This window comes from Urocampus carinirostris, chromosome 7, assembly GCF_059441175.1.
Source record: "Urocampus carinirostris isolate Australia breed hairy pipefish chromosome 7, RoL_Ucar_1.0, whole genome shotgun sequence".
Classification (NCBI taxonomy): Eukaryota; Metazoa; Chordata; class Actinopteri; order Syngnathiformes; family Syngnathidae; genus Urocampus; species Urocampus carinirostris.
The window spans coordinates 36,168,766-36,190,966 of NC_142355.1; the positions used below are offsets into that span (position 1 = coordinate 36,168,766).

Below are 22,201 nucleotides of genomic sequence, written 5' to 3' on the forward strand. Positions count from 1 at the left end.
AACTACAGGAGCACTCGCGCCCTCTCTCGGCGTGCGTGGCAACTAAGGGACTTCGCCGGTTTGAAAAGAAACCCCTTGTAATTATTTCTCTTCGAATATTTTTATTGGCAATTAAACACACTCAACAAATTTACTCGTCGGAGTTACAGGAGAGAATATGCAGTATAACACTCTCCACCAAATCATAAGGCGCCTCCCCAAGAAAAGCCTTTTGTGATCTATTTTTCATATATAAGGCACACTGGTCAATAAGCAGGCTTGGGGAGAAATGCAATCCATGTAACGGTGTTACGTAATCAGGATACCAAAAAAAATGTAATTGTATTCCATTGGAGTTACATAAAAAAGACGTAATCCATTACAGGTACATTTTGTAAAAAAAAAAAAAAAGAGAGAATTACACTGAAGGATTGCAATCTTATTTAAAAGCATTTTTATGTTGCAAACTATAGGGGACTATCATGAAGTCCGGTGTGCAGGAGCTTCCATCCATCCATTTTTTGCACTGCTTATCCTCAGCAGGGTCGCGGGGGTGCTGGAGCTTCATTTCTTTTTATTCTTTTCTTCGTTCCCAATAGCTTTGTTTACAATCGCCGTGACTGGTCGCTCCTCTCTCTCTTTCACGTCCCATAAGAACAGCTAAGGAGCCTGCGGACCAGTTCCAAAAGTAGCTATGTGATGGGTCATTGTGATTTCCTAGGAAATATTTCTAACCTTTGGTGGTCGACTGAACCTATTTAAACCCAACTCCTTAATATTACAACCTGGTAATAGCATCACAATAACATATTAATAACATGATTGGATGTTATTTTAGAAATATTATTTTAGAAATATATGTCAAACAGGTCCTCCTTTGTGCAAACCAGTGACTTTCAGCTTTAAAGAGGTTGGCAAAAAAATGACAATTGTGTATTTATTTACCAGGCTCAAATTTGTGCGACAAAAAAAGCGTTTATGGATGGTGTCGCTCCAGCACCCCCGCGACCCTACTGACGATAAGAGGTGCAGATAATGGATGGATGGATGGATGGATGATGTCGTCCGACGTGACAACGTTCAAAGGCTCACGAGGCGTTTTTGAGCAAGTTCCGGAGGACGCTGCCCTGTTTGACAGTCCTGGCATCCAAAACGTCCTCTGCGATGACGGGGACGTCCCCCTCCTCCGCTGTTAACGCCGGGCTTTCCTCCCCGTCGCTATCGGGCAGCGTGCACAGCAGGGCGTCGTTCTCGTAGGTGGGGAAGTAGTACCTGGGCGCAGCACGGAACATCAAGTAGAATTACATTTTTTTCCAACTCAGTGTTTCTATAACATGTTTTGGGGCACTGGATGATTTAATCCAGCCCGCCATAAATTTCTGAGTATATCAAAAGAAGAAGCGAGTCTCTGGGTCAGTTCAATCAAAACTTTTGATTTTTGTTTAAATACAGGTATGAACAAACCAAATATTCCCTCTAGCCACTAGAGGGAATAAATGTGTAAAAGCTGACGTCCTGCGCAGCTAAAACTTGTATTTTGTATTTATTTTTCATTTATTACAAACCAGGGCGACAGTTAATGCAAACTCAAGTTAGTAAAGTGTAGTGAGTTGGTTCAGGTGTAAAACTACAAATGCTCAACTGTTAAAATGAACCGTTCAATGCCAAACATGTGAAAATCCTTTTTTTTTTCCCAATGTTTCCAATAAATGTGCTCTGCTTAGAAAACATTCTTCATCATTTGCGATTATAATATAGGCTACTAATATAAGCTTAATGATAAAGCATAGTACTAAAAAACAAAGCTGAATACTTGGAGTTGACATAGTACTGATTCGGCACGCCTGCAAACTCAAGGTCTAGATCTGGCCCCAGAGTCAAACTGAGCTTGACATCCATGGTCTAGAAGAAGGGTCCGCAACCTATGACACGCGGGCCAGCAGTGTCACACGAAGGGTTAACCAGTGGCACGCGAGTGCACGGCAAAATAATAATGATTATTTTTTTTAAATGCGCATTTTTACCTGAAATTTAGACATTTTTAGTTGCGTGCCGTGTTGTTTAGAGGCTTTACGGTAGTGCCCCTCCTCTTCTGCTCCGTGTGCATCTGCACGGCGACTCGCAGAACAGGAGAAATCAGCGTTTTGACCCAGCAACAGAAACACTGGCGCACGATAAACGAATGGATAATGACAGCTCCTTTAGCGAAAAAATCTCGTTCTTTGACTGACGACTGGGGGCTCGAGCAAAAAATGACTGTGCTGTTTATGCGTTATGCGTCGAGAGCGTTGTACCTCTCACATCAAGTGTTATACGTCATTACGAGACGAAATGTTAATTTAAGGCGTAGACATTAAAACGCGCTGTGTCCATGTACGGCAAACAAAGACCCTTTAGACCTTACTGCAAAGCACGGAAAACCATTAATATCTGACCAAATCAGCTGTTATTTCTGTTGCACTTCTTTTCAAGTAGCCTTTTGCCTTGTTGCTGTTATTTCAAGTTATGATATTTTCTGCAATAAGATTTCATTGATGGATGGTATGGTAGCTGTCCATAGCACTTGTTTTTGATTGTAGTTCATTGTTGATGAAAAATGGTTGATTCTGGTTGATTCTTGTGGTAAAAAGTTGAAGTCATGGATGTCTTCAGGCCTCTCCACATGTTACTCACATTATTTTTTTAGTTTCTTGTTGGATAAGAATAGTGGAAGATAAATTGGTCAGTTATACAATTTCAATGTCTATTCATGTTGTATATTCGGACTAGTGAAAAATTACAGGTCTTTCGGATATGAAAAAAAAAAATGTGTGCGAGTCATTGATCTTGGTGTGGCGCACTGATTTACAAGGACATTTTGAAAGTGGCACTCCACATCGAAAAAGGTTGCTGACCCCTGGTCTAGAAGGTTCCTGGGACATTCTCAAAAGGAAGGAAATGTTGTACACTTTAAATTCAAATGCATTTTTGGAGCAAATTCAAGAAGCTAGATCCATAATGAATGTGTCCTCTTATAAATGATGGAATCATAAAACTAGTTGTAAAAGGCAATGATGAAGCAAGCAGGTCACAACCTTAAAGCACGATAAACAAAACAGTTTAATGCACGTCGTCTTAATAGACAAAAAATAACTAGCGTTGTTCCGATGCTGTAACGTTTGAAGGTATTGTATCGGAAAGTAAACGTGTGAGATAAATTTAGCATATTTTCCACACAACAAACCATACCGAGCTAAAAGTATGTTCGCATATATTTTTCAAACATTAGGCACACCAGACTATAAGGCGCATGAAATTGAGACGACAGTAAGTGCTACCGTGAGCAATTGTGTATAACCGTTTGGCTCTTTATACACTTACGGTACATGTTATTGCAAAGATTGATCAGTCGAAAGGAATTGCTGACCAAATTTGCGAAACATTGTATGTGAACCTGAGTAGTGGCGGTGAGAGCACCCATACTTTACCAATAGACCACCAGTGGTATGTATGACATATGAAAATGCTGGAGAGCTTATCTCATTAGTCACACTATTTTCAATCAGGATGCCAGAAACATTGACTGGCATGGTGCTTCCTGGTTAAACAGTCTCTTCACTTCTACACCAGTGCATCAATAAAGCTGCAATTTAATATTTATTCAATCACATAAAATAATGTTTATAGTACTTTGTCGAAAGACTTTGTTTTTTCCATTCTCTAACAATCATCTAGCCAAATTTGGGTTTTTAGGTGCACCTTTTAGTCCAGAAAATACGATAATTAAATGCAATACTATGATATCCGTGACTTGGTAAATTACAGTTTTGAATATCAGTCTCTAAATCTTATTTTCTAATAATAAAGTTCAGGAGACTCTGGCAGGACTAATTAAACCCCAGCAGCCTGCCAGCGTTCTTCCTATGATAAGGGAAACACTACATCAGTTTTTGTTTAGACTCACTGCGGTTGGTTCCAGGTGTGAGCAGGCGGCAGCGCCATGGCGTGTCGGCGCTCCCGCAGGTGTCGCAGGACGTCGGCCCGAGAGCCGAATTTGTCCTGGCAGGCGTGGCAGCGGTTCTGATGGATTTGACGCCGGATGAAGTTGACTAGTTTCACCTGCTGGTAGAACTTCAGGTCTGTGCATGGGAAGGAGGGAGAACATTGGGACACAAGACTGAGGGAAGGTAGCCTTCGATGTCACTGTCCACTTACTGAGATCCTCCCTCAAATGCTGAAGATCAAAGTCATGCTTTTCCTAGGACAGACCGACAAAAGGAACGTGTTGGCAATTTGTTCAAGTCAACTCAGAACAAGAAAAAAAACTTGTTGCCGTAGACTCCCAGCATATGGTGATCCCACCTTACGTTTGACTTTCATCATGAAAATGCTGAACTACCTCCCACAATGCCTTTCTCTTTATTCAGTTCAGAATCAAGTGATTTTATGAGTCCCAATACTGTTTTTGTACTCTATCAATTCACTATGGGTCCATGGCTTGCAGTGATGCTAAAGGGAGAAACAAAAACACGATAACCATGGAAACATAGCTTGTTTATCGAGGAATACGAAAAAGGCACATGCATCGTTACCCTTATAAAAGTAGCAAGGCCAACACTAATCGACGATCCGGACTACTATTATAAATAAAGAGGCGACTTTAACAAGGATATATTCTAAAGGCAGGGCAATCATCGCAAGTGGAAGGTTCAAAATGTTAAAATGAATCTGTTGACTCCTTCCTCCTATGCATCCACCAGTTACTCCTCTCAACCAGCTTAAGCCACGTCACACCAAAAATAAAAAATAAAACGTTTTTACCTGTACATGTAGATTTATAATTCAATTCAATCATATACACATATATTACACATTAGAAGTAAGGACAATATACCACCTCATTCTTGTAATGACTTTATCTCGGGTAGAATGACCATAGATTTTTTTTCCCCCGCTTTACAGTAATTTCACTTTGCGATCCTTACTACGGTTTACCTTCATATGAGCGTAGATGGCGTCCATGCCGTCACAACAGCGCTCACAGAACAAGCAGACGGCAGAAACGGGGCAAGCGTGCCAGTCGGACCAATCGCTGCAGAGAAAAAAACGGCATCAGGTAAAGCCGCCATGTCAATGACAATAAAGATACTTCTAATTCTTACTCGTCCTTGTTGTCCAACAGCTCACGGTCGTCCTCGCTCTGCACTTCCTCCCACGTCTTCCCCAGCTCCTGTAGACGGACAGAGAAGTCACCCATTACTCTGCGATGGAAGGAACCTTTCATTGATGCACTATCTCAACTTAAGAGGCGCAACCATACAGGTAGCACGCACATTTCAGTTTTTGGGCCAAGCATTCCTGATATGGATCGTGTGTAAAATAATTTTTTCTTTACCAATAGGTTTTGAACGATAGCAAAAATCGCATTGGGCAACATTTTTATTGATAGTTTTATAAACCTGATGAACATATTGCTTTGAAGTGACACTGTGTAATAATTCACCAATAGAGGTCATTGTAGCTTAAAATGGAGCCCGTGCAATCTAAGACACACTATGGTAGCCCAAAGGATAATACTTGGCAAAATTCTATATTTTCTTGCGTTGGTAAAGTTCAGTTCAAGCGAGCAACAACACACATAACACATAAAAGCTGGTGGTAATCCCTACAAGCGACAACTAAAGAGCGAATAAGATGGATACACGTGGAGAGGCTGAAAAGAGACAATATCTGTTGGTCAGGAGTGGCGTAAGATGCTAACTTTGGCGCCTAGCAGGAGAAGGGACTAAATTGAATGGGCAGCAGTGGAAGGTGAGTGGCACTGAAGAACAATCTAAGATTCATACAGACTAGCTAACATTAACAGTAGTGGCTAGCAGCCAAGTTTAACCTGCAACCAAGTAGCTAACATGAGTGACTAGAGAAGGCAACAGTGGAAAATGGTGCCAGATGCCTGAATCCAGAGCTAAGCGATGTTTTTGCATAAGCAGCTGTGGAAGGCAAGTGGCACTGAAAAACAAAACAGAAGCAGCTAACAATAACAATAGCAGCTAATGGCGAGCCATACCCTGTAGCTGAGAAGCTCACAGGACGGGCTAAAGAAGGAAACAATGGAAAAAGGCAAATATGCCTATGTCATGGTATTCAGCGGCGTTTGCTTTCATGAGCAACTGTGGAAGGCGATGACTATAACAATAGCAGTGAGGCATTCTCTGCAGCCGTGTGGCTAACACGATTGGCAAAAGAAGGAAACAGTGGGCAAAAAAGTGGAAACTGTTTGAATGACATTTGGGGTTCATCCATGTGCAGTAAAGTGCTAAAAAGAAACCACCCGCACGAGCTTATTAGCAAAATTGTTATTCAGGCTTCCCTATTAGTAAAAAGGTGTCATTTTCTCAAGTTGTTCATTATAATTAAAATTTGCTCAACCTACAAGATAGTTGATGATGTAAAATCGGTCATATTGGCGGTTGGAGGCATTGATCCGGCGGTGTGCTTTCTTCCTCATGTGGTCCTTCAGCGTTATCTTGTCCTTGAACGTCTTCTCGCAGTACAAACACTGCAAGCTGAAGGAGAACCACAGTTAGAGCGCCACGTGGTCCGCCTGAGCCGACCCAAACACGCACTTGTCCACTTTGCTCTGCAGCGTGTCCAGGAGTTCATCGCAGTACACTATATTATCGGGAAGCCCGATGCTGAAGGCATGCTCGTGGGCCATGTGGTTGAGGAGATGGCACCTGGACACACCACATCATCACATTACACAATATGCAAACACGATAGTCCAGAATATTACTCAACCACTACACCAGGGATCTCCAACCTGTCTCATGCTGAAAGCTACTTTATGTCACAGTTTAGTGCAAAGGGTACTCTATTTGATAAGAGTTTAAAAAAAAACTTTTCATGTTATTACCATATTATTTATTGGAAGTAGGGTTAAAAATGTTGTGCCCTGTGGTGAGGGGCCCTCTCCTCGTGAGAGGTAAAAGAATTCTCCCACCGTGGTCCGCTGCGTGTCGTAAGAGGCAACTAAAGTGGAGGGAGCGAGTGGACTGGGGATCCTCTCCTCTCTGTCTCTACTCCCTAAGAGACAGCAAGGCAAAGAAAGGGGGGCGGGAGACCGAAAGGTCTCGCAAACCCTAGTTATAGGGTCATAAATGTGAGAGGATGTGGAAGTAAAGCGACTGAGTAGAAGAAAGAGGAGCTCGGAAGGATGATAACTAAAAGGAAGGTTGATGTGTTAGCCTTGAGTGAAACAAAGATGAAAGTGTGAATTACAGCCTGGAGGTATGTATGGTAGAAAGTCTGGAGTTGCGGGTGGACATGCTAGCGGAGGAGTGCTGTGCTTGTGGGTGAGAAAGCAAAGGAAAAACTGGTGGAGTGGAAAGAGATATCTTCCAGATTGATGTGGGTGAGGTGAAAGTATGGTGTAGAAGTATGGATGTTTATAAGTGCATATGGACCTGGTTCAGAAAGAAGTGCTGAGAAGTGAGAGAGGAGTTCTGGAAGGATTTGTCTGTCTGTGTGGCAAGTGCGAAAAAAGGGTGGAAAGTGGTAATACTAGGTGACCTGAATGCTAGAGTGGGTGATGGAATGGTTGAAAATGTGATATGGAGTACTGGGAAGAAATGACAGTGGGAAGAAATTGATGGGAGTTATGAGTGGAAAATGAGTTGGTGATTGGAAATACATTGTTTAAGGTCACCCCTCTTAAGGGTTATGACCAAGGTAGGTAGATAGGGTTAAATAGACTCAACCACCCCAAAAAAATGTACGAGAAAATCACACTGAACCAGCACCGGTGAGCTATTTCAGAGTCCGCGGGCACCACAGCTGTCTTTAGGGGGCACCACAGCGGCACAGTGGTTAGCGCGTGTGCGGCACAGTTCTAAGGTCTTGGGAACCTCCTGTGTGGGTTCAAATCCAGCTACCGGACTTACTGTGCGGAGTTTGTTTGTTCTCCCCGTGCTTGCGTGGGTTTCCTCCGGTTTCCTCCCACATTCCAAAGACATGCATTTCAGGTGGATTGGCCGGTCCAAATTGTCCCTAGGTGTCAATGAGTGAGCGTGTTGTTTGTCCCTGTTGGCCCTGCGATTGGCTGGCAACCAGTTCGGGGTGTCCCCTGCCCACTGCCCGATGATTGCTGGGATGGGTTCTGGCACCCCCGCGACCCTACTGAGGATAAGCGGTGCACCTGATGAGATGAGATCTCAGAACGGATTCATGTCGTATGCCATGGTCTACTGTATATTTAAATTTTGAAGACACTGAGGCAAAATGTTTTTCTAAATTGGTTTCTCTAATCCACATAATCCGTACTTAACACTGTCCAATTTCAAAGGAGATCCAACCTATCTTCAAATGAGAAATTTGGCCTTACCTGTTGCCGCTGAACTCCTCGTTGCAGAACATGCAGGTGCGTCGGAAGCTTCGATCTTCTCGTTCCCGCTGCTGTTGTTCTAGAACCTCCTCCTGAGGACACAAAAAGGGCGTGGTCGGCGATCGGAAGATCAGATGCTCGGGTGCGCCATCAGGTGGTGGGGATTCTCACCAGACGCTTGTGCTGGAGCTTCTCTCGAAGGGAGCGGTCTTCAGGAAGCATGTCGCACAGCAGGAAGTAGCGCTCTTGTTTCTCTGAAGGGTCATCGGACGTTTAAGTGAAAATGCACCCACGTGCATGAGAAGCCCCACCCACCAGGACTCACCGACGGGCCCAGTAGAATTGGTCTTGATCTCGCTGCAGAAATCGGTGAGTGGCTGCTCCAAGAATCGGCCTTTCCAGTACAGCAGGTACCTGCCGTCATTAGCAACATTGCAACTTACACCTGGCTGCATACAGTCGCTATGATTATTAAAATATCATCGCATTTGCTGTCTTTTTCAGACTATAAATCGCTCTGGATTATAAATAGATAGATAGATAGATAGATAGATACTTTGTTCATCCCCGAAGGGAAATTCACATTTCCAGCAGCATCCCTGAGCTGAGAACAATCGAGAACAATCGAAAATAACACGGGAGCTGCTGGAGTGGCTGCCATTCGTGACGAATTGCACCAGTCGAAAAAAAATGCATAACTAAGAAGGAAAAAATGTTGCATTTTTTGGGAGGAATGTATTTAAATAAAATAAAACAACAAAAAATAAATTTTAAATTAAAAAAAAAAAAGTTCCCCCCACATAAAATGCCCAAATCCAGTTACATCCAGTCTTCACAGAGGTCTCTTGTGAAGCTTGGACTTCCTTACCTGGTCTGGCAAATCCCTTTTCAGTTTAATTTCATTTTCATCAGTCCACGTCCCTTTCCTATAAAAAACAATGGTCAGCCATTTTGTCGATGCTTGTATTGTTTGCCCCGTTAATACGCCCAGAATATTCTGTTTATTTTTTTAATTTTGGAATACAATACTCAGCTGAACTGCTCACTTCAGTTCTTGTTTCTTCATCCAAATATCTCTCTGAACTCTGGACATAACTTAAAAACGTGTCGGAACACGGATTGTTGAGCGCCAAAACAATGTTATGACAGTATAAATACACATCAGGTCATTGATTAGGGCCAATTAAATGAATTGATATCAAATTCCTAGTTTGACTAACTTGCTATGAATTCAACTAATAAGAATTCAATTGTTTTAACATGTCTATTTCCCCGAATTTATGATAAGACATTCAGACTTCTTTACACTTTGCCATTTTGTATGAGCCCTAGTGGAGTAAAAATACTTTGTTCATTTAAATGACACATTATTGTATTCAAATATGAGCAAAACACATGTGTAACGGAGTGATATGTGTAATATTAAATGATGGTGGAAGTGACACACTGAAACAGTTGTGACAAAGCTAGCATAAGAAGACAAACTCATCCAACCCTGCATGTTTGTCACACTGTATTTCCAGTTGTAAATAAAAAGACCAATATCTGCATTCCACCTAGTATTTACCATTCATCAAACCCAACAACGTGGTGGGGCTGCTTTAGCCATCGTCGATGGCACACCCTGTCACACATGTATGATCTAATAGCATGATTTTAGATTCAGAAATCTGTAATATATAGATAGATAGATAGATAGATAGATAGATAGATAGATACTTTATTCATCCCCGAAGGGAAATTCACTTTTCCAGCAGCATCCCTAAGCTGAGAACAATCGAAAATAACTGAGAACAATCGAAAATAACACGGGAGCTGCTGGAGTGGCTGCCATTCGTGACGGCGCCGGAGAAACGATTCAATTTGAATCATGTACAAACAAACAAACAATTGAATCATGTACAAGAAACGATTCAATCTGAATCATGTACAAACAAACAAACAATTGAATCATGTACAACAAACAAACAAAATATTTATGTTTCAATAAGTGGAGTGTTAATATGACACAACTTGAAGAAAGTGACATGTTTGCCGGTCATCTTACTATTACGAAAGCCTGAATGACCAAAATAGATTGTCCTGGTGGTGCTTTTAGCACCTACAGGACACTTACGGCAGCTTCTTTTACCAATGTTTTCATCTCTGGCCACACATTAACCACCTGGCTGCAGGCTATGGCTCACTGCTAACTGCTATTGCTATCTTTAGCAGCTCTGTATAAATAAAGCTTGCTACGTCTTTCAGACTCACTCGCCATTCACAGCAGGTCACGCCTTTCGGTAGCTCCTCCTGCTTCCTAAAGTTAGCCACGTTCAACTCAGACCAACTCCAGCAATTGGCTCTTTTCAGACGCTCCAGGTATTTTCAGCTAATTCAATGTTATTAGGGATTATAAACAGCTTCCTGTCTTGCTGTATGCTCAATAGTTTTATACAGAAGTTTGAGATGCAATTTAGGACTGAAAAGTGCTTTACAAAAACCTCTGATTTGATATTTGAATTTCTCTTACATTGCAGAATCCCTACGTAAAAGTAGCAGCCATGTTTGTCTGGCAACTTGCTGCTATGCTGTGCTCATTAGCACTGGTTTTCGTTCGCATTAGACAATACAGTGTGATGTAGTGGGTCTAGTGGCGTTAATTATAGTTATTCACCATTTCTTCCAATGAGTAACCGGGTTAGTAACTGAATAACTCTATATTTAAACTAGTTACCAGGGAAAGTAACAAATTCCGATCATTTTAAACTAAGTAGTTGTATGTTAAAGAATTAGAAATGTTCTGAGCAAATACAAAGCACTGCCTTTATTTGTAGGGATATGAATTCGGAAGGTCTTTTTAGATAACCGGATTTTTAAGCTCGGCTCAGTAAAATGAACCAACTTTTTCGGGCCCCAAACGGCTCTTCGGGTTGTTTTTGTTGCTTTAACCTTACGTTAACAATTATATAACATACACCAAGTGACTTAAAAGGGGCAAAGGAAATGAAAAAAGGGAAAAAATCTATCGATCTATACATCTATCTAGCCTGGTCATATCCCTCGAGAGGGGTGACCGACAGCAAGACAAACACATACAAAAACAAAGAAAATTAAAAACAATGGGGAAAAAGTAGCAAAAAATACATAAAAAAAATTTGGACCATTGCCAACCCAAATGCCCAAACAAGTTAAGCACCTCTGCACCCAAGTTGGTCATGCTTTCGTCCCTCCAGATGAAACGAGACACAAGAAAGCGGCCATGTCACTCGGGTCAGGGTGACACAACTCACTCTTCTGTTCAACAGCATGGCCCGACAGCTTTCACTGGTTTACCCCTGCTGCATCATACAGGTGCCCTGCCAAACCCATAGAACGCATCTAAGCATCCCACTATCCTTTTACACCTCTCCACTCATTCCTATCACCAACAAGAACTCTAGCTTCCACTACATTTAGACATCTTTCCTGCAGTGCACTCATAACACCGTCCATCCGCGTCAATCGCGGCCTTCCTGTTGGTCTCCTTCCATTTACTTCTGCTCTGTAGATCCTCTTCAACATTCACTCCTCATCCATCCTCTCCATGTGTCCAAACCAACAGAGTACTCTCTTATCCACACGCTTGCTCAGTTCCACTACTACTCCAGTTCTGTCTCTCACAATTCAAAAAAGATAGGCATGACAAACTTTACATTTTATATTAGCACTTTAACACTGGAAAACACAGGAAATAAAATCAAAATATTTAAAAATCTACAAAAAAAAAATAAAACACAAAAGAAATTTAAACTTTTTATGCTAAACAAATATAAAGTCAACGATACAGAATCCCCCAAAAATGCACATTGACCATCCTCAAAAGAAAAAAGACCTCTCGGAGGGACCAGCTGTCTATTTGTGGGGAGTCGTCCGTCTCCCTTCGTTTACTTCCATGAGAAAGCTTACAGAGATGTTTCATTCAGGAACGACACGAGTCGGTTGCCGCCGCAGTCACCATTTGGCCTTTTCTTTCAGCACATTCGTAAATAATATATTTGTAATCGCAATCAAACTATATGGTCGTCGCTATTTTAAATGATGACTTAATCCTAAAAGACGTGGCGTGAACATCTGGGAGGAGAGTGGAAAACTGCGCCGCTGAACACAGTCAGGTTTGTGTTCTACAGCCAAAGTGATGCACCGCTTTTAGCCGTCAGTAACGGTAAACTACGCTGTAAATGCGGAAAAAAGTTGGATTACCCAGTTACTAAAAAATAGCGCCATTACGTAATAGCCTCGTCAATGACGGTGTTATTCCCAACACTGAATATTACACACTTGGGATTTAAATAAATGACAAATAGCCCTTTCAATGATGAGACTTACTTTGGAAGGTCCGCGATGAGTTTGACATCAGCGATGACCAACTTGTGCTTGATCAGGAGATGTTTGAGGAGAAGGTCCTGCTGCGCGAGGGGATGCCCCTCAGAGCAAAAGAGACAAGGCAGCGTCGCATCGATCAGACCAGGAGGATGCGGATCAGGCTTGTCAAGATGAGGAACTGGAGGCTGCTCTGGGAAGCACAGCGGCTCCAGGATGCGCTCCAAGCCTGAAAATGATAGATAGATAGATATACTTTATTCATCCCCGCAGGGAAATTCACATTTCCAGCAGCATCCCTTCGCTGAGAACAATACAATAATAAGGCAAAAGGAATACAATATACAAATACCCAGTGTGACGTGCTAATACCCACTGTACCCAATGTTTTGGTAAATACAAAAAAATAGATGAAATTGTTGGAGGAATAATTTGAATCCATCCAACGATGGGAACGTTATTGAATATTAAATAAGAGAGAGTGGAAAAAAGAATGGGGTAAGGCATCAAGAATGAAACGGAGTGTTAAAATGAATTGGGGTTATGTGAATAAGATTGATTTAGGATGAAAACGTGAAGGAATGGTTCAAATCCATCAAAAACTATTTAAGTTTTTGAAGAGTGTATTCAACCGAATCAATAATAGATTGGGGTAAGGCGTCAAAATTGAAATGGGATGCGGAAAAAATGAATAAAAAAATTGATTGATATACAACAACTTTAACTGTGTGGAGTTTGCATGTTCTCCTCGTTTCCTCCGGGCACTCTGGTTTCCTCCCACATTCTAAAAACATGCATGTCAGGTTAATTAGCCGGTCCAAATTGTCCCTAGGTGTGAATGAGCGAGCGAATTGTCTGTCCCTGTGTGCCCTGCGACTGGCTGGCAACCAGTTCAGGGTGTCCCCTGCCCACTGCCCGAAGATGGCTGGGATGGGCTCCAGCACCCACGCGACCCTACTGAGGATAAGCGGTGCAGATGATGGATGGATGGATGGACTTTTACTGGAATGAAAACCTTAAGAAATGGTTCACTGATCCTTAATCACATCATACAATATTGCAACACTAAAGGCGTTCATGTTTTTGTTAAAGAACAAACTTTGTGACATTTGAATACATTTAAAATAGTAAAGCTATTGAAAAAAATGAATTTAGAAGAATCAATAATGAATTAGGGTACAGAAGTTGTTCTCAAAAAGTGGGGTGAAGCTTTGCCTTTGATATCGGGAACCTTTTTATTTTTTACTGTCCTAGAATAAGGTGCATTGCACTTCCACTACATTAGGGGGCAGTGGCGCTCTCATCGAGCGTGCGCTCGGTGGTAAAGCAGCCGCGCTTTGTACATACAAAGCCGAGAGAATGAGTATGATGTGTAGGCACAAAGTGTTGCAAACCCTCCAGTCAATACATTAAATAATATTTAACACGAATGAGAAGATAGGCGGAGAGAATGAGTTTTCTAAAAGGTAAGACAAGGACATTTAACGAAGCATATGTAGCCATCTACGACAGCCATGTGAGACGAAAAAATACCGTTGTGTTTGCTATGTTTAAAAATGTTGGCAGTGCACAGCATTAAGCCAAAAAAGTAAGCTGTCAATTAACAACATTATAAGAAATCACACTGATAAGATTCTTGCGTTTTTGGGGGGACGCGAGACGTTTTCCTTTTCCGAGTGGGTGCGTGACAGAAAATAATTGAGACGCACTAGGGTAAGGCATCAACAATGTGGTAAGGAGATCAAGGATGAAAAAGAATTGAAGTGTGGAAGACATTAATATAATGATTCATTATATATTGGACTGGATCAAATGAAAAATATGGATGGAGAGGCATTGGTATCAGTCACTGAAGAAAGGAATGGGGTATGGATTCAATAATTTGGAAGTGGAAAAATCTGCACAACATGGAAAATATGCAAAATATTGATGTAAGAAAATGTTCTTTGACGTGCTGCCTTCTGGCTGATGCTTCACAGTTCACGGATCCCGTGAATACTAAGGTTGTGGAGTCACCACTTCCTGTGGTGTGTTTTGGGCAAATACTGCCTGGAGGCACCCATCCCTCTCCAGGCTGATTTTGGGGGGTAGGGGTTTTAGGGTTTCTTCCCCACGTGGAACAGATAGTACTTGTTTCAATGGTTGCCTGTAGCTAGAGAAGTCTCATGATCGGACTTGGATACAGCACCCTCTTCATATGGTCGCCGTTGTTTTTCAGTGAAAAGCAATACCAACATAAACCAGGCCATCAAAATGTTTTTTTTTTAAAAAGCACACAAGACTTACCTATGTGTTAAAAAAATGTATATTCCCAGTTTTTTTATTCTTTTATTTTGCAAAATGTTGCTGCTATTTATGATGCATTTACAACTTTGCCCAGGCCACAATAACCTCTACTTTTTAAATATTTATTTTCTATCGTATTGTTTTTTTTTCCCACGTTCATTGTGAACCCAATACACTCAATTGTAATCCATGACAACAGTTTTTAAATTAAATTCACTAGACCACCAAATTTTTTAACCTCGAAATATTATGTAAAATTGATGTAAAAGAACCGATACTTGCAGGCTCTGCAGACCGTCCAATAATACTTTTAATTTATTTAAAAAAAAAAATGTTATTCAACTTGATTTAACTCTTCAGGTTTCAGGTCTGTGTGATAACAATTTCAGAAGATATTGCTGTTTTTAAGAGAGAGGTCGGGTACCATTTAAAATAAATGAATACTTGGGCAGCACGGCGGAGCAGTGGTTAGCGCGTGTGCGGCACAGTTCTGGGGTCATGAGATCGAACTTCCCTGTGCGTAGTTTGCATGTTCTCCCCGTGCTTGCATAAGTTTCGGGTTAATTGGCTGGTCAAAATTGTCCCCAGGTGTGAATAAGCGAGTGAGTTGTCTGTCTCTGTGTGCCCTGTGACTGGCTGTCCCTGCCCACTACCTGAAGATAGCTGGGATGGGCTCCAGCACCCCCACGACCCTACTCAGGATAAGTGGTGCAGATAATGGATTGGATGGATGGATGCAATACTTAGGCTGCACAAATACTGACGTTAATTCATAGCAACCGATACGTCAAAAAAAGGCATTTAGAAATGATTCGATATTTTGAATTGTCAACTCCCTCAAAAATTGGCTTAATTCCTATTAAAGCCGACATGATACAAAACACACGAAAACATTTAAAATAATTCGAAAAAGTAGAAACAAAACACACCTTGGTCGCCACTGTCGCTGGTAGCCATCTTGTCATATCACATGGTTCAAAAGTCTAGGTGAATTAACCAATTGGGGGGCACGACATGCAGCAGCTTGACCAATCAGAGGACAGAAATCCCGCGAAGCATTTGTGACGTCATGAACGAAGGTTTGATGGACGAAATGTCACGAGTGATAAAAATTGGTTTCTTTTAACGCTTGTACGACTTTCTTTTTTAATTAAAATATAAAAACAGTTCCGTTTTAGCAACGAGAGTAAAATTTCCCTGCGGCATCAGAAATCGAGTTTATGCTGGTGAGTATAAATGCAGATCATTTCATATTAGCATTAACATCAATTTAGTTCTACTCAAAATAACTTTTACGCCCCCAGATTTTTTTTCCTCTGGCAAACTCGATCAACGTACAGCGAACTATCTGTTTTCGATTATTCGATCTGTTTATTTCATTGCATTTGTCTCTTGTTAGCCACGTGGCTTGTTGTCTTTTTTTAGGATTGGCTCGTGCCTTGCGTAAGTATAGTGCTGCTTGACTTTGACATTATAGGACAAAAATAATCTTTTATGATTACAATTGTTATTTTCTGCCGCCTTCTATCATTATTTTGGACCAAGGGTTCCTCGTTTCTTTGAAGCGGAGAGCTACTTTTTTAGGTCTGATCACCTCACCAGTTTGATGTTCATTTCTAACATCGCTTATCAGGTTAGGCAAAGTAAAGTCATATTTATTGGTCTAGCCATTAATCACAAAGCGTCTCAAAGGGCTGCACAGACTATTATGACACCATCCTTTGATCTAAAACCTACATGAGGGCAAATAATACACAGATATTATCAACATAAAATATAGGTTATTCATATGCTATAGGACAAAAGAGTGTTTTAAGCTTAGATTTAAACATTTCCACTGAGGTTGCAGATCGAATCTCATTGGGAAGAGCATTCCACAGCACCGGGCCCGAATGGAGAACGCTCACGAACCTGCGGATCTCTTCTTGGCCCTTGGGATCACTAGTAGACCAGTATTTTCAGAGCGAAGGCTCCGGACCAGAACATAGGGGGAAAGTAAATCTGAAAGATATGAGGGAGCAAGTCCATGCATGATTTTGTATACTGCCAGAAGAACCTTGAATCACATCTTATGCTAACAGGGAGCCAATGCAGGTTAGCTAAAATCGGGGTCATGTGATCAAACTTTCTTGTCTTAGTTTAAAGCCCCGCTGCAGCATTATACAGTATGCTTAGAGGAATGGGAAACGTCAATAATAATAATAATAATAATAATAATTTCCTTTGTATTGTCATTCTTTGTAACAATGTACATAGAACGAAATGTCGATACACCTGACCCGTTGTAGCGAGTCGGTGCAGCCGCAGCCAGAGGGCGCCGCCATTACACCAATTAGGTATGTCTCGGTCGAGGCGCGAACCAGCGACCTCCCAGTCAAAGGTGGCACGTGGGTCGAGGAGGATGAGAATGGAAAGTAAAGCAGAATCTACTGCAATGAGGAGGTCGTTGGTGATCTTGATAAGTGCAGTTTCAGTGCTGTGGCACGGACGGAAACAGGACTGAAAGGGTTTGAATAAATATGGGGTAATGAGATGAGCATATGGTTAGAAGGAGTCTACCTTTTCAAGGATTTTGGATAACAATGGTATGAAGGAGATAGAGCAGAGGTTATTGAAGTTGTCAGGGTCTGAACTGGGCTTTTTCAGAACGGGCATGACAGTGGACAGTACCGGCGAAAAGTGAAGAATGGATAACGGCAGAAATGAGGGGAAGCAGAGAAGAGATAGTCTTAACCGCCCACCAACGTGTGGGTGCGACTCAACCTCACCTTTGTGCCAATGTGAGGTCCAATGATCCTAACTGATTCAAACTGGCTAAGGTGTGCACGAGTGCTTTTAGCTAGGAAATTTGGAAATGCCAAAGCAAGAACAGGGTTTTTTAATACCGGACAGGCCAAATCATTACAAACCTGCCAACAGTGAGGTCATTATCTGTGCTTATTCCCCCTTAGCTACCTGTCTGCCTGCTGCCATCTGTAAGGTGGGCATGGCACAAGGTGCCACGCGAGGAGGGCGTTGCTTGCGGGCTTTCGTCAGTGGCTTCTTTGTGGCCGTGCCCGTCACGGTCACCGTCCTGGACCGCTTGGCGTACGTGGCCAGGGTGGAGGGCGCGTCCATGCAGGTAACCAGGGAGGAAAATGCCAAAACGACACACCCGGGGGAAATGAATGTGCATTTGTTTTTTGTTTTGATACAGCCGTTCCTGAACCCGGAAGGAAATTCTGATGTGGTTCTGCTGAACCGCTGGAGTGTCAGGAACTACCAAGTGGAGAGAGGCGACATTGTTTCCATCATGTGAGGCTATTAGATAGATTGATAGATCGATACTTTATTCATCCCCCGTAGGGAAATTCACACTTCCAGTAAATAATAAAATAAGATATAGAATACAAAAATACCCAATACAACGTTTTGCTGTAGAGTATTTAAATAGTGCTACGGAAAATACACACTGTAATAAAAATAGGGTAATATGCAAATGCAGGGGTGGGGTTTAGTGTGGGTGGAGTTAAAGATCTTCATGGCATGAGGAAGAAATGATCTCCTCAGTCTGTCCGTGGAACAAGACTGTAAAAAGGTTATATGCTATCTTGTAGAATACATAACAGCATACATAAGAAGGCAACATCGCCATAAATTCCTGTCCAAAGGGTAAAACGTCAAAATAAAAGCTAAGCAATGTAGTGACACTCAGGCCACACATACCATTTGATACACGTTTGAGTGCGACTGATGGCCTGAGAAAGTGTAGCCAAAATATTATATTAATGTATACAGTAAACCCGCCTTACGGCGTTTCCACTTAATGTAGAATACGATGTTCTTTTTCAACCCCTTTTTGGCATTTGCCCCACAATACAACATTGGCAGCACGTTATTTCGCATGGCCTAAAACTTCAAATTCAAACCCATGCCGAGAGTGGTCTCTAGAAAACATGTCTGCTATTTGTTTGCATTCCCACATCATGAAAATGCTAATATGTCAATATGTCATTAGCTGAACTCCCAACCCACAATGCTTTTCTCTTCAGTTCAGAATCTTGTGTTCTTTATTATGACTTTTTACATTGGTGATGTAATACTGTATTTTTTGTATTGTATCCATTTGATATCGGTCCCATGCATGCAGTGATGCTATAGGGAAAAGCAAAATCATAACTATAGAAATGAAGCTAGTGTTTTTCAAGAAATACAAAGAAAACACTTGCATCGTTACTCTCACTAAGGAATGTTCGGTAACCAATTGACGATCAGTACGATTACCAAAATAAAGGGAGGATTAAAGCCAATAAATATTTCTGAGGGAAAGTCAATCTTTGTAAATCGAAATTTTAAAATCTGTTAGTTTTAACCTGCTATCTCCTCCCCCTCTGCATCCATTTGCTATTTCAATGTACCATCTTAAGTCAAGTCACACCAAAGGTCAATAAAATGAGGTTTTTCATTACATGTATATATAGTACATATACGCTTATATTACATTTTCTAGCAGTATTTACTGTAGACTATTGTTACTATTTTAATTACTGTATATACGCTTTAGCTATTTACCGTAGAATGTTATCAGCAGCCATAGAACAATTTCACCATATGATCCCCATCTCTGAACGGATTAAAGTTGTGTACTCTGATGTCTACTATACAGTAGTTGTATAAAGTATGCTCTTGTTTTCTTTTTCAACACAAATGCTGAAATTAATCCAAAACACTCAGGTCTCCGCGAAATCCCGAGCAGAAGATCATCAAACGTGTCATCGGACTGGAGGGAGACTTCATCAGGTAGATGGGAAAATCGATGAAACTCCATCTACAATCAACACCCCAATGAAAAATTTTTTATTAGTTGACAAATTTTTTCGCAATGCAGGACGCTAAGCTACAAGAAACGACACGTGCGCGTTCCAGACGGTCACTTGTGGATCGAGGGGGACCACCACGGCCACAGTCTGGACAGCAACACCTTTGGCCCGGTAAGAGCTCAGTGCTGCCACCGTTCCTACTGTGGCGGGGCATGGTACTGCACCAAAGCAGGAATAAAGTTCTTTATGTAAAATCTCGAAGGTGTCGATATCTCTCCTGCACGGCCGAGCCTCGCACATCATCTGGCCGCCAAAACGCTGGCAGCGCATCCGAGCCCGTCTACCGGAAAACCGAGCGCCGCTCTTCACAAGCGGCGATGATGATGAGGACCGGTGAATGCATCGTGTACGTTGAGCGCCTCCTGCTGGCAGGAGGATCATCAGGCGATTCAAATCAAGTCTTTATTTTAAATTGATGCATTTGTTTGCATCACCACGTCATGAAACTGCTAACAGGATGGGTGCGTATTGCTGACCCAAAACAGCAAAAGTAGGAGCATGAGTTTGAATAGAGTGAGGGTAGACATGGATGTTGAGTTGCGTTTTTAAGAGTCACAATTTACAAAAATGACATACCGCGGTTGTGTGGACAGGTGCACAAATCACAAACATCTATAAGATGAAAATGTTGCATCTATCGCTGTCATCTGTTTCTACTCATATGTATGAAACGCATTTGATCTGTTTTTAAAGCACCTAACTTCACTTGTCGATAATGAATGAAGTTGAATGAAAATGTCAAATTGTGCCCGAATTTTTCACGAAAATATTTTCGAAAGTAATATATATTTTGGGAGAGAGTGGAGTTATCACAACATAATGAATACAATCTTTGATGTGTTAATTTACTGTGAACTATTATCTTGAGAAGACCCCGCGATATAGCACCCCCGCCTTATTGCATGAGATGTTTATTCGGCCCCTCTTTCCAGAATTTTCCCCACTACAGTATGCCATATCCTCAACAAAGTATTTTGTATGGCTAAAATTTTACAACAACCTCACCTTATGGCATTTTAACTTTAAAGTGAAGACCTAAGATTTAAAAGACACCTCCTTACAACAACTCCCCTACTACACAACAATGACAAGATTTTTTTGTGTGACCAAGAACATATACAATTCTAACTTTGGGGTGTTTGCACGTATGGGGGCGGCATTAGCTCAGGAGGTAGAGCGCTCGTCTGTGGATCAAGAGATTGCAGGTTCGAATCCTCCGTGTTACATGTCGAAGTTTCCTTGGGTAAGACACTGAACCCCTAATGCCCCCAATAAGCAGGTTAGTGCCTTGCATGGCTGCACGGCCGCTATTGGGAAATATGAAGCACATTGTAAAGCGCTTTGGGAAGTCATTGACTTAAAAAGCGCTGTATAAATGCAAATCATTTCATGCCTGTTTGGAATTTCTCGATGCCTTTTAAAATGCTTATCTGCTATTGTTTTCCATCACATCATTGTTAAATACTGAAATACTTTCCACAATTCCTTTATCTCTTCATTTGAGAATTTATTTGCTTTTTAAGAATTACTGAATTGTTTTCATCTGTATTTGCTATGGGTCCAAGGCTTGCGGTGATGCTAAACGGAGAAGCAAAAACATGGAAACCAGGCAGGACCAGCCCAAGCCTTAATGGGGCCCTAAACAAAATTATATTTGGCGCCCCCCATTACTTACAAATTTGCATACCTACTAGAACTCATTCCATTTTCTACTCCAGTGATGGGCAACTATTTGGAATCGGGGGAGGCATGTGATATGTTATACTTGTTTTGAAATAGATTAGTTTTATCAAGTTAGTTTGGAAACGACAATTAGAGCAAAATAGTATTTTGGGTTTTAAACACTTCATTTGTCATTTAGTTTTGAAGTTTTACTGTATGTTTTTTAAATCATTTCAATTAATATAATTATTATATTTTATTCATATTATTTAATTTATTTCATTCATATTTTTATTGCAGTTCTGCAGTTTTCTGTAGTGTTACTGTAGTTTTATTTTTGTACTATTCTGCAGTAATTTGTATGCAGTATTTCCATAGTAGTATTTTTTTGTATTTATGTAGTACTTTTAATGTAATTTGAAAGTTTTTTTTGTATATCTGTCGTATTTTGGTAGTATTTTTGTTTTACAGTAGTTTTGATTGTAGTATTACTGTAGTTTTTCTTTTTAGTATTTTTGGACTTTGTTGTATTTTTGAGAATTTCCACATGAGATTTTTTATTGTATATCTATAATTTCTGGTATTTTTGTAGTTTTTTTGTGATATTTCCATAGAATTTTTGTAGTATCGCTATAGGTGTAATTTGCAGTATTACTTTTGTAAACCTCTTGTTTTGGTATTTTTGTGATAACATTTCTGTTGTAGTTTTAGT

General features: G+C 41.1%; 2 protein-coding genes across 5 annotated transcripts; one reads left to right on the top strand and one right to left on the bottom strand.

Annotated features, from left to right (window-relative positions):
• Positions 1-81: 81 nt before the first annotated feature.
• Positions 82-16,022, bottom strand: znf277 (zinc finger protein 277). 2 transcript variants are annotated; one of them, XM_088340751.1, is made up of 12 exons: positions 15,898-16,022; positions 12,689-12,911; positions 8,667-8,755; positions 8,513-8,595; positions 8,342-8,433; positions 6,585-6,695; positions 6,392-6,524; positions 5,121-5,188; positions 4,954-5,050; positions 4,174-4,216; positions 3,923-4,097; positions 82-1,251 (listed from the first exon to the last, which is right to left on the bottom strand). In XM_088340751.1, exons 1-12 carry the CDS (start codon positions 15,923-15,925, stop codon positions 1,068-1,070), a joined length of 1,326 nt encoding a protein of 441 aa, XP_088196877.1. In that variant the 5' UTR covers positions 15,926-16,022; the 3' UTR covers positions 82-1,067. The 2 variants fall into 2 exon arrangements, with proteins under 2 accessions (XP_088196877.1, XP_088196878.1); XM_088340752.1 differs by lacking the exons at positions 12,689-12,911; positions 15,898-16,022 and adding an exon at positions 9,011-9,961 and having other exon boundaries at positions 8,667-8,868.
• On the top strand, positions 16,012-21,309 carry immp2l (inner mitochondrial membrane peptidase subunit 2). Of its 3 annotated transcripts, none has more exons than XM_088340753.1 (6): positions 16,012-16,194; positions 17,920-18,089; positions 18,165-18,262; positions 19,682-19,747; positions 19,836-19,938; positions 20,030-21,309. In XM_088340753.1, the coding sequence occupies exons 2-6, from the start codon at positions 17,955-17,957 to the stop codon at positions 20,162-20,164; spliced, it is 537 nt and encodes a 178-aa protein (XP_088196879.1). In that variant the 5' UTR covers positions 16,012-16,194; positions 17,920-17,954; the 3' UTR covers positions 20,165-21,309. The 3 variants fall into 3 exon arrangements, with proteins under 3 accessions (XP_088196879.1, XP_088196880.1, XP_088196881.1); XM_088340754.1 differs by lacking the exon at positions 16,012-16,194 and adding an exon at positions 16,261-16,411; XM_088340755.1 differs by lacking the exon at positions 16,012-16,194 and adding an exon at positions 16,488-16,601.
• The last annotated feature ends 892 nt before the right edge of the window (positions 21,310-22,201 follow it).